This window comes from Entelurus aequoreus, linkage group LG09 (genome assembly GCF_033978785.1).
Source record: "Entelurus aequoreus isolate RoL-2023_Sb linkage group LG09, RoL_Eaeq_v1.1, whole genome shotgun sequence".
NCBI lineage: Eukaryota > Metazoa > Chordata > Actinopteri > Syngnathiformes > Syngnathidae > Entelurus > Entelurus aequoreus.
Window position 1 is genome coordinate 64,448,109 of NC_084739.1, and position 13,015 is coordinate 64,461,123.

General features: G+C 38.0%; 1 protein-coding gene across 2 annotated transcripts in view; it reads right to left on the bottom strand.

Moving 5' to 3' along the window:
• The window catches only part of LOC133657624 (disintegrin and metalloproteinase domain-containing protein 12-like), a 164,126-nt gene that overhangs the window by 79,293 nt on the left and 71,818 nt on the right, over window positions 1-13,015 (bottom strand). The window contains exons 4-5 of one of the 2 annotated variants that reach the window (XM_062059182.1): window positions 5,126-5,204; window positions 2,173-2,246 (exon numbers count right to left, since the gene is read on the bottom strand). In XM_062059182.1, the coding sequence (XP_061915166.1) occupies window positions 2,173-2,246; window positions 5,126-5,204 (153 nt within the window). Of the gene's footprint in view, window positions 1-2,172; window positions 2,250-5,125; window positions 5,205-13,015 lie in introns of both variants that reach the window. The other variant, XM_062059181.1, reaches the window with a different exon arrangement.

The following is a 13,015-nucleotide window of genomic DNA, read 5'->3' on the forward strand; positions in this document are numbered from 1 at the left end:
AGCGCCTTTAATGAGCCGCATCATTAGCACCTTTACTATTGTTCAACAACCATCACGTCAAACTAAACACCTGCCGCCCTTTAATTGGGCAGGATGGCGCTGACTCAGAAAATCGAGAATTTCCCAACTGCGGTTCATTGTTAGATGCCAATTAGCGCAGACAAAGAGCTAAAAAAACAACATGTTGAAGTTGTCACGTTGTGTAAATGGTAAATAAAAACAGAATACAAAGATTTGCTAATCCTTTTCAACTTATATTCAACTGAATAGACTGCAAAGACGAGATATTTAATAATAATAATAGATTTTATTTGTAAAAAACACTTTACTTTCAGTAAACAACCTCAAAGTGCTACCTACAGTGTATTAAAATAATATAAAAATAAAAAGATAATGCAAAATAAAAAATTAAAAAAAATAGAACAGCCAAATAGCTAAAACTAGTATGCATATATCTAAAAAAAGTTTTTTTCAAAAAGAAGGGTTTTTAAGCCTTTAAAAGCATCCACAGTCTGTGGTGCCCTCGGGTGGTCAGGGAGAGCGTTCCACAGACTGGGAGCGGCGGAGCAGAAAGCCCGGTGCTCCCATTGTTCGTAGCTTTGTCCTCGGAGGTTGGAGGAGGTTAGCGTTTGAACCGGTAAAAATATTAGCTCATTTGGAATTTGATGCCTGCGACATGTTTCAAAAAAGCTTGCACAAGTGGCAAAAAAGACTGAGAAAGCTGAGGAATGCTCGTCAAACACTTGCTTGGAACATCCCACAGGTGAACGGGCTGATTGGGAACAGGTGGGTGCCATGATTGGGCATAAACGCAGCGTCCGTGAAATGCTCAGTCGTTCACAAACAAGGACGGGGCGAGGGTCACCACTTTGTCTACAAATGCGTGTCGAACAGTTTAAGAACAACATTTCTCAACCAGCTATTGCAAGGAATTCAGGGATTTCACCGTATAAGGTCTCTAATATCATCAAAAGGTTCAGAGAATCTGGAGAAAAGCAGAAAATCAACATTAAAATGCCCGTGACCTTCGATCCCTCAGGCGGTACTGCATCAAAAAGTGTGTAAAGGATATCACCGCATGGGCTCAGGAACACTTCGGAAATCCACTGTCAGTAACAACAGTTGGTTTTAGTTTTACAGCTACATCTGTAAGTGCAAGTTAAAACTCTGCTATGCAAAGTGAAAGCCATTTATCAACAACACCCAGAAACACCGCCCGAGCTCATCTAAGATGGACTGATGCAAAGTGGAAACGTGTTCTGTGGTCTTAACGAGTCCACATTTCCAAATTGTTTTTGTAAACTGTGGACGTCGTGTCCTCCGGAACAAAGAGGAAAAGAACCATCCGGATTGTTCTAGGCGCAAAGTGTAAAAGCCAGCATGTGTGATGGTATGGGGGTGTATTAGTGCCCAAGACATGGGTAACTTACACATCTGCGAAGGCACCATTAATGCTGAAAGGTACATACAGATTTTGGAGCGACATATGTTGCCATCCAAGCAACGTTATCATGGACGCCCCTGCTTATTTCAGCAAGACGATGCCAAGCCACGTGTTACAACAGCGTGGCTTCGTAGTAAAAGAGTCATCAGGCAAGAATGGGAAAGAATTCCACTTCCAAAATGTGTCTCCTCAGTTCCCAAACGTTTACTGAGTGTTGTTAAAAAGGAAAGGCCATGTAACACAGTGGTAAAAATGCAACTTTTTTGCAATGTGTTGCTGCCATTATATTCTAAGTTAATGATTATTTGCCAAAAAAAAAGTAGTTTCTCAGTTCGAATGTTAAATATCTTGTCTTTGCGGTCTATTCAATTGAATATAAGTTGAAAAGGATTTGCAAATCATTGTATTCTCTTTTTATTTACCATTTAAACAACGTGACAACTTCACTGGTTTTGGGTTTTGTATATATATATATATATATATATATATATATATATATATATATATATATATATATATATATATATATACACACATATATATATATATATATATATATATATATATATATATATATATATATATATATATATATATATATATATATATATATATATATATATATATATATATAAAATTAATAAACACAAAGGACACGAAGTTGTGACTTCCTCTATCAGTCAAACTTGAAAGCGGTCGTCATAAATAATAAAAAAAAGTGTTCTTACCGTAGGCCCGAGCAGGCGCTGAGGGTGACGTCAGAGTCGGGATGCGCCTGCACCGTCCCGTGGTAGTAGCAGTTCTTCTGGAAGACAAACATTATCACTAAGTGTAACGTGGCTTAGAGATCAAGTATTCATCGTCCAATGGTGCGTTCCAAACAAAGGGTCATTAAGTGGCGATGCTGCATGACATCATCACACATTGCAGTGCTGCATGACATCATGGCACATTGCAGTGCACGGCTGGAGGGTCGTCATGCTGCCGGTAACTTCCAATGCTGATGCAATATACTTTTAATGACGTGACATGTAAAAATAGAACTCTGTGCTCTTAGGCAGTGTGTGACCTACATTGGATTACCTTCAGCTAATAAAACATAAGGCAGGAAAGGGAAGGGAGTTTTTTTTTTTTGGTGTTTTCAGCGCATACAGGTAATGTAGTCACACTCTCTCCTAATTACTATTAATATATGCAAATACATGTTTTTCACATCACAGCAACTTTATTTTAGTTCCGCAAACCCCAAAAGCAGTGACACGTTGTGTAAATGGTAAATAAAAACAGATTTGCAAATCCTTTTCAGCTTATATTCAATTGAATAGACTGCAAAGACAAGATATTTCATGTTCACACTGAGAAACTACTTTTGTTTTTGCAAATAATCATTAACTTAGAATTTAATGGCAGCAACACATTGCAAAAAAGTTGCATTTTTACCACTGTTGTCCTTTTAACAACACTCAGTAAAGGTTTGGGAACTGAGGAGACACATTTTTGAAGCTTCTCAGGTGGAATTCTTTCCCATTCTTGCTTGATGTACAGCTTAAGTTGTTCAACAGTCCGGGGGTCTCCCTTGTGCTATTTTAGGCTTCATAATGTGCCACACATTTTCAATGGGAGACAGGTCTGGACTACAGGCAGGCCAGTCTAGTACCCGCACTCTTTTACTACGAAGCCACGCTGTTGTAACATGTGGCTTGGCATTGTCTTGCTGAAATAAGCAGGGGCGTCCATGGTAACGTTGCTTGGATGGCAACATATGTTGCTCCAAAACCTGTATGTACCTTTCAGCATTAATGGTGCCTTCGCAGATGTGTAAGTTACCCATGTCTTGGGCACTAATACACCCCCATACCATCACACATGCTGGCTTTCGAACTTTGCGCCTAGAACAATCCGGATGTTTTTTTTCCTCTTTGGTCCGGAGGACACGACGTCCACAGTTTCCGAAAACAATTTGAAATGTGGACTCGTCAGACCACAGAACACTTTTCCACTTTGCATCAGTCCATTTTAGATGAGCTCGGGCCCAGCGAAGCCGGCGGCGTTTCTGGGTGTTGTTGATAAATGGCTGTCGCTTTGCATAGTAGAGTTTTAACTTGCACTTACAGATGTAGAGACCAACTGTAGTTACTGACAGTGGTTTTTTTAAGTGTTCCTGAGCCCATGTGGTGATATCCTTTACACACAGATGTCACTTTTTGATGCAGTACCGCCTGAGAGATCGAATGTCCGTAATATCATGGCTTACGTGCAGTGATTTCTCCAGATTCTCTGAACCTTTTGAGGATATTACGGACCGTAGATGGTGAAAACCCTAAATTCCTTGCAATAGCTGGTTGAGAAATGTTGTTCTTAAACTGTTGGACAATTTTCTCACACATTTGTTGACAAAGTCATCTGTCGTCAGACCACAGAACACTTTTCCACTTTGCATCAGTCCATCTTAAAAGAGCTCGGGCGCAGAGAAGCCGGCCTTGTTTCCGGGTGTTGTTGATAAATGGCTGTGGCTTCGCAAAGTAGAGTTTTAACTTGCACTTACAGATAAAGTACCAATGATTGTCACACACACACGAGGTGTGGTGAAATTTGTCCTCTGCATTTGACCCATCCCCTTGATAACCCCCTGGGATGTGAGGGGAGCAGTGGGCACCAGCGGTGCCGCGCCAGGGAATGTAGCGACAAACTGTAGTTACTGACAGTGGTTTTCTGAAGTGTTCCGGAGCCCATGTGGTGATATCCTTTACACACCGATGTCGCTTTTTGATGCAGCATCCAAGGTGTAGGCTTGCCGCTTACGTGCAGTGATTTTCTCCAGATTCTCTGAACCCTTTGATAATATTACAGACCGTAGATGGTGGAATCCCTAAATTCCTTGCAATAGCTGGTTGAGAAATGTTGTTCTTAAACTATTTTCTCACACATTTGTTGACAAAGTGGTGACCCTCGCCCCGTCCTTGTTTGTGAATGACTGAGCATTTCATGGAAGGTGCTTTTATACCCAATCATGGCACCCACCCGTTCCCAATTTGCCTGTTCACCTGTGGGATGTTCCAAAATAAGTGTTTGATGAGCATTCCTCAACTTTCTCAGTCTTTTTTGCCACTTGTGCCAGCTTTTTGAAACATGTCGCAGGCATCAAATTCCAAATGAGCTAATATTTGCAAAAAAATAACAAAGTTTACCAGTTCGGACGTTAAAATATCTTGACTTTGCAGTCTATTTAATTGAATATAAGTTGAAAAGGATTAGCAAATCATTGTATTCTGTTTTTATTTACCATTTACACAACATGACAACTTCACTGCTTTTGGGTTAGTATTACATAGTGTTTGCAGTTAAGTGTTACAAGTCTGTACCTGTTACTGAATACATTGCCTTTGCGCAGATAATAAATATTTTATGATGAAGCTTGGAGTTCTTATTAAACATAACCTGCTGCAGCCACCAATAGGTCAGCTGTTATTTCATAATAAAACCCTGATAGCAACATTGGATGAAAATCATTCTGAATGGGGGGAAGAAAAAAAAAAATCAAAGAGCTTATCAACATGTAGGCCACGGGATAAAATGTTGTGCCAGAGGCTTCAACACACAAACTAAGGTCACACACAAACAACCTCAGCAGCACATTAAAAACCTGATTTAGACTTCACTCCCTTGATAGTTGCGCCATACCGTCACGTTGTGAGCATTGGTGACGGCGCCTCCGTCCTCCTGGTAGTGAGTCTCTGTGTAGTGGCTGGCAAACAGACCTCTGAGGAAAGGACACACACAAAAAGAGAGTGATTGTTTTTTTAAACAAGCAGAAAAAACATTCTTAGATGTTTACAAGTCGATTGGGTGTTGCTCGCAAGGACTTAAAGCATGTTGAAAGAGCCATATTGGACCAAAAAACACAAAAAAGCAATCTGTCTGGAGCCGCTAAAAATTAAGACTTATATAAGTGTTATAATGAAGGCAACACATGATGTAAGTGTCTATATTAGCTATATTAGCCTACTATCAAAATTATTTTAAAAGTCTTATATAAGTGTTATAATGAAGGCAACACAAGATGTATGTAGCTATTTAGCTATAATAGCCTACTATCAAAATGATTTTAAAAGTCTTATGTAAGTGTTATAATGAAGACAACACATGATGTAAGTGTCTATATTAGTTATATTAGCCTACTATCAAATTTATTTTAAAAGTCTTATATAAGTGTTATAATGAAGACAATACATGATGAAAGTGTCTATATTAGCTATATTAGCCTACTATCAAAATGACTTTAAAAGTCTTATATAAGTGTTATAATAAAGGCAACACATGATGTAAGTGTCTATATTAGCTATATTAGCCTACTATCAAAATGACTAAGTCTTATATAAGTGTTATAATGAAGGCAACACATGATGTAAGTGTCTATATTAGCTATATTAGCCTACTATCAAAATTATTTTAAAAGTCTTATATAAGTGTTATAATGAAGGCAACACAAGATGTATGTAGCTATTTAGCTATAATAGCCTACTATCAAAATGATTTTAAAAGTCTTATGTAAGTGTTATAATGAAGACAACACATGATGTAAGTGTCTATATTAGTTATATTAGCCTACTATCAAATTTATTTTAAAAGTCTTATATAAGTGTTATAATGAAGACAATACATGATGAAAGTGTCTATATTAGCTATATTAGCCTACTATCAAAATGACTTTAAAAGTCTTATATAAGTGTTATAATAAAGGAAACACATGATGTAAGTGTCTATATTAGCTATATTAGCCTACTATCAAAATGACTAAGTCTTATATAAGTGTTATAATGAAGGCAACACATGATGTAAGTGTCTATATTAGCTATATTAGCCTACTATCAAAATTATTTTAAAAGTCTTATATAAGTGTTATAATGAAGGCAACACATGATGTAAGTGTCTATATTAGCTATATTAGCCTACTATCAAAATGACTTTAAAAGTCTTATATAAGTGTTATAATGAAGGCAACACGTGATGTAAGTGTCTATATTAGCTTTAACAGCCTACTATCAAAATGACTTTAAAAGTCTTATATAAGTGTTATAATGAAGACAACACATGATGTAAGTGTATATATTAGCTATATTAGCCTACTATCAAAATGACTTTAAAAGTCTTATATAAGTGTTATAATGAAGGCAACACGTGATGTAAGTGTCTATATTAGCTTTAACAGCCTACTATCAAAATGACTTTAAAAGTCTTATATAAGTGTTATAATGAAGACAACACATGATGTAAGTGTATATATTAGCTATATTAGCCTACTATCAAAATGACTTTAAAAGTCTTATATAAGTGTTATAATGAAGACAACACATGATGTAAGTGTCTATATTAGCTATATTAGCCTACTATCAAAATGACTTTAAAAGTCTTATATAAGTGTTATAATGAAGACAACACATGATGTAAGTGTCTATATTAGCTATAACAGCCTACTATCTAAATGACTTTAAAAGTCTTATATAAGTGTTATAATGAAGGCAACACGTGATGTAAGTGTCTATAATAGCTTTAACAGCCTACTATCAAAATGACTTTAAAAGTCTTATATAAGTGTTATAATGAAGACAACACATGATGTAAGTGTATATATTAGCTATATTAGCCTACTATCAAAATGACTTTAAAAGTCTTATGTAAGTGTTATAATGAAGGCAACACATGATGTAAGTGTCTATATTAGCTATATTAGCCTACTATCAAAATGACTAAGTCTTATGTAAGTGTTATAATGAAGGCAACACATGATGTAAGTGTCTATATTAGCTATATTAGCCTACTATCAAAATTATTTTAAAAGTCTTATATAAGTGTTATAATGAAGGCAACACATGATGTAAGTGTCTATATTAGCTATATTAGCCTACTATCAAAATGACTTTAAAAGTCTTATATAAGTGTTATAATGAAGGCAACACGTGATGTAAGTGTCTATATTAGCTATAACAGCCTACTATCTAAATGACTTTAAAAGTCTTATATAAGTGTTATAATGAAGGCAACACGTGATGTAAGTGTCTATATTAGCTATAACAGCCTACTATCTAAATGACTTTAAAAGTCTTATATAAGTGTTATAATGAAGGCAACACATGATGTAAGTGTCTATATTAGCTATAACAGCCTACTATCTAAATGACTTTAAGTCTTATATAAGTGTTATAATGAAGGCAACACGTGATGTAAGTGTCTATATTAGCTATAACAGCCTACTATCTAAATGACTTTAAAAGTCTTATATAAGTGTTATAATGAAGGCAACACGTGATGTAAGTGTCTATATTAGCTATAACAGCCTACTATCTAAATGACTATGTGTCGCAGGCAGACGCAAATCGTTGTTGACTGAAATGTTGAAATGTAATATTTATTCTACACATTTTTACAACATTGGAAAACATAGGTAATAACACTTCTCAGAGGGTGAGATAACTCCTGGAAATAACAGATGTGTGTGTCCAAGTTAAAGAAAACAACAGGCTGTCTTCTTCTAATGGAAGCTGGATAACGTTTGCTGTGGTCTGGAACAACATGGCGCACGAACAACCATCAGAAATGCAGCCAATATTACATACAGATAATGTGTCATGAGACATACAAATATAAATCAAATAAGTAAAGGAAATTAAATGAGCTCAAATATAGCTACAAACGAGGCATGATGATGCAATATGTACACACAGCTAGCCTAAATAGCATGTTAGCATCGATTAGCTTGCCGTCATGCAGTGACCAAATATGCCTGATTAGCACTCCATAACAAGTCAATAACACCAACAAAGCTCACCTTTGTGCATTCACGCACAGTATAAAACGTTTGGTGGACAAAACGAGACAACGAAGGAGTGGCATAAAACACGTCTTTCTGTGGCAGCGTCGGAGAAAGTTGTACATGTAAACAAACTGTTGAGTCACCGACCACACAACGGTGAGTTCAAGGGCCGCTGAAATTAGTAGAGACAAAAAGGACGTTCGCTAAATAGTCATCAGTGAAGCATGTTTAATATAAACTGCGGGCTTTCTGACAATTAGGAAGGTTTGTGTGTCATATTTTCTACCCCATTTTTTTCCCATTTCCATACATTTTTGAAAAAGCTCCATGGAGCCACCAGGGCGCCGCTCAAGAGCCGCACGTGGCCCTAGAGCCGCGGGGTTGCCGACGCCCGACTTAAAGGATGACATTTGGCATCCTGCATGATTAGAAGATGTTACATTGCAGAATAGAAGTAGAAATCTCGAGCCCGTGGACATTTTGCAGCTGCATCATGATCTCACACGTGCGCGTGACGTGAAGCTGAACAAAAAACATGAGGTTTTCCTATTTACAGTTTGTCCCCAGGCGACATGACGCAATACACCTTGGGACCTCGCGGCATGTTATTAATCAGTTGATGCGTGCATTGTGCTGTCGTGAGTGACATTGATGGCACTTTACGTCAGCATACTTCTTCATATTGGAATAAAAATAAACATAGGGGAGACACTCCTTTGGCCCTTTCACATTTACCCGGGTAAATAAAGTTCCCTGTGTTTCATACTTGCCAACCTTGAGACCTCCGATACCAGGAGGTGGGGGGCGTGGTCGGGGGTGGGGCGGGGGTCGTGGTTGGGGTGTGGTTAAGAGGGGAATATATTTAAGCTAGAATTCACCAACTCAAGTATTTCATTCATATATATATATATATATATATATATATATATATATATATATATATATATATATATATATATATATATATATATACATATATATACATATACATACATATACATATACATATATATATATATATATATATATATATATATATATATATATATATATATATACATATATATACATATACATACATATACATATACATATATATATATATATATATATATATATATATATATATATATATATATATATATATATGTATGAAATACTTGACTTTCAGTGAATTCTAGCTATATATATATATATATATATATATATATATATATATATATATATATATTTATTTTACTATACATATAAATAAAATAAATACTTGAATTTCAGTGTTCTGGAGGCTATCCAGTAGATGGCAGTATTGAGGACCCAGGCCCGGACACTCCCCCCAGTGCCTGGAACCTCCAAGCACAAACCTCTGCGCAACCCCGGGGCAGACAGTCGGAGGGGGGACGCGTGGCGTGGAGCGCAACCTGGACACAAGTCGAGGGACTGATCACCCTCGGCTGGGTCGCCCGGGAGAGGGTGTTTGATTAAGACCCGAAACACCCTATGACTAGGGATGATACTCGGAACCGGTTTTCCCGGTTGTTTGATAAGAAAAGAACCGAGTCCTCGGACTCGAATCCCTTTTTGAGAACCGGTACCCGTTATCGAGACCACTATAGTAAAGGAAAAGAGTTGATTCTTTATTCGAATCCCGTCCCGACCAGAAATGCTCCGTGGGACATCACAAGAAATGACGTCACGTAGCTCAGTCATTAGGCGCAGATAGCGAAAGCAGGAAAACAATGGGCGGGAAAAAGCGCTCCAAGGTGTAATAAAGTTCAAAACAAAAGCTATAATCCATCGAATAACTTTACTGAGAGATTTTAGCAGGGTAAAACACATGACCAACACTTTTACGACCAACCGGAAACATAGCAACCAGGCTAGCAACGCACCTCCTTTACGGCAGCTGTCGCAACGTTCTTAAAACAACCGCAGCACATACATATATATACAACACTGCAGCACATACATATATATACAACACTGCAGCACATACATATATATACAACACTGCAGCACATACATATATATACAACACTGCAGCACATACATATATATACAACACATCTCCCTTTTTTAACTTTTGTTTTTCTTTCCTTGTAAACAGAACAAAATCACACTGTAGATGTGTTGTCTGTCTAATTATAAATAATGCAGACGAGGCGTGTTGGCTGAGTTCTTGACGTTTACTTTCACAGCGTGGCAACATGCAACACTTTTCGGGGCTACCGCGCATGCTCGTAACTCCCGTTGCATGCTGGGTAGTGTAGTTGTTATATTCTCTAGCTCATAACATTTTTCCCCCTATAAAGAAATAATGTTAACTCAATAAAGTGTATTTCTTTTCTTAGCTTTAACTTTTCATTTTTTAGCATTGTAACCACATTTGCAAAGAACTTTTCTCTTCATAGAATTTTCTTTCAATAAAGAAATAAAGTGCAAAAATGTCAAAGCATCATAACAAACAGTTATGTCAAATAGCAGCAGAAGTGCACTTTTTGGAGAGCTGTATTATTTTCAGTTTTGTGCCCAAGGGACTGATTTTATTTAACACTATATTATTATTTATACACCTATAGTGATCACAGAGACAGGTTGTTTTTGTGTTACTGTATATATTTGTTTCTCTGAAAAATCCCACTTAATATACTTTGGGTAACAACAGTTAATATTTATTTTATTTTATTTTTTTAGGTGGGTAACAGTCAATATTTATTTATTTATTAGATTTTATTTTTTTATTATATAATAAAAGTGAGCTTTTGTTAAACCAAATATTGTGTGTTTTTTTCCATATACAACAACCTATCAGGACTCGATAAGAGAATCGATAAGGAATCGGTTCGATAAGAGGATTCGATAATAGGCTCGAACTCGATAATTCCTTATCAAACATCATCCCTACCTATGACCCCGGGAGAATCACCGATGATGTGTCCAGGTTGCACCGTAAGGTGTATTTATGAAACCGGTCCTGTTTAAGAGTGTCACAACATTGCTGTTTACGGCAGACGAACTGCTTTACGGTAGACTAAACGTGACTGCTGTTGTTGTGTGTTGTTTCCGCGCTGGGAGGACGTTAATGAAACTGCCTAACAATAAACCCACATAAGAAACCAAGAACTCGCCCTCGATCATTCTACAGTTATGACGTCATTGGGCAGGCAAGCTGTTTATATTGTGGGAAAGCGGACGTGAGAACAGGCTGTCCCCACTCAGGTCCGCTGGAGGCCACGCCCCCTCCAGCTCCGGCTGAATACCGGGAGTTTGTCGGGAGAAAATTTCTGCCGGGAGGTTATCGGGAGAGGCGCTGAATACCGGGAGTCTCCCGGTAAAAACGGGAGGGTTGGCAAGTATGCTGTGTTTCCACCAAAAACTACCCAGGTGGATTCAGTTCTTCAGGAACCTTACAGAGTTCCTCCTAGTGTTAGAATAATTATGTATATATTATCACACAACTCTTATGCTTAAGGGCCGTTGCTATAATTATTGTCAATTGTGCGGAAAGTGGTATTTTTCTTTGTCTGTGCAAAGCTGGCAATCCAAAAGATTGCAAGCCAGTCTGGTATCAGTGTCTGTGTCCAGGAACGGCCTGCTGACTGCCAAGGCCGAACACCGCCGTGACGCAGACAGAGCAGAGACAAGGCGATATCACCAGCGTCAACACACTTGCATTTTTGTATAATGATATATTGTGTCTAACTGGTGTTGTCGAGATTATCCCCCTTCCCTCAGCGACAGCTTCAGTGATGTAAACCGGGATCTCCCAAATAAATAGAGGAAGCACGCGGGCTGGACTTTTAGAACATAGTTTGGATCTGTAACTAGAATCTATACATTTGGCAGTTTTAAGCCGATAATTTCCAGAAGTTATCCCACCCTCTGAGACACTAACTTAATGTGTTGCCTTCATTATGACACTTACATAAGGCTTTTTACTTTTTGCGGATCCAATTTTTTAAATTTTTGGTCCAATATGGCTCTTTCAACATGTTGGGTTGTCGACCCCTGGTTTAGTTGATTGGAGAGCCAGCTTCTGCACCTTGTCGGTCCATGACGATGACTTCTGTTTTGTTCGTTTAGCTGTTTTACTGCCTGTGGAGGGGGGCGTGGTCTGCGGGCCTGCCGCGGAGCGGGGTGTGGAAGGACCGGCCTCGAAGCACAACTGGCAGGTGATTGGATTACCCAGCTGGGGCTGATCATCCAATCACCTGCCTTGCTTATTAGCAGCAGCCGGGCCGAGACACGGGTGTTGGAGTAGGAGCGAGAGAGAAACACACCAGAGAGCAAAGCAGAGACACGCCGAACTGAAAAGTCCTTACTATATACTGCTGAAAAGCAAACCATACTGGTGTATGCAAATAAAAGACTTGATCCAACCTGAATACCGGGCTCTCGTGCCAGTCTGGACTGGTCAGGAGAACCCACAAGAGGGTAACCTCTACACTGCCATCTTACAGGCACCGTTTGGAAACAATTAAGGTATGTAAATAAACATTTACAAAAACTTTCGTACTGGTTTATATCTGCGGCTTACGGTCCGTTGCGGCTAATATACGTAAAAATATTTATTTATTCTAAAATTTGGTGGGTGCAGCTTAAATACCACATCAATGTGGAATGCGCTCCCAACAGGTATAAAAGAAAGGGCATCTCTATCCTCCTTCAAAACCGCAATAAAAGTTCACCTCCAGGCAGCTACAACCCTAAACTAACACCCTCCCCGGATTGCTAATAATCAAATGTAAACAATCAAATGCAGA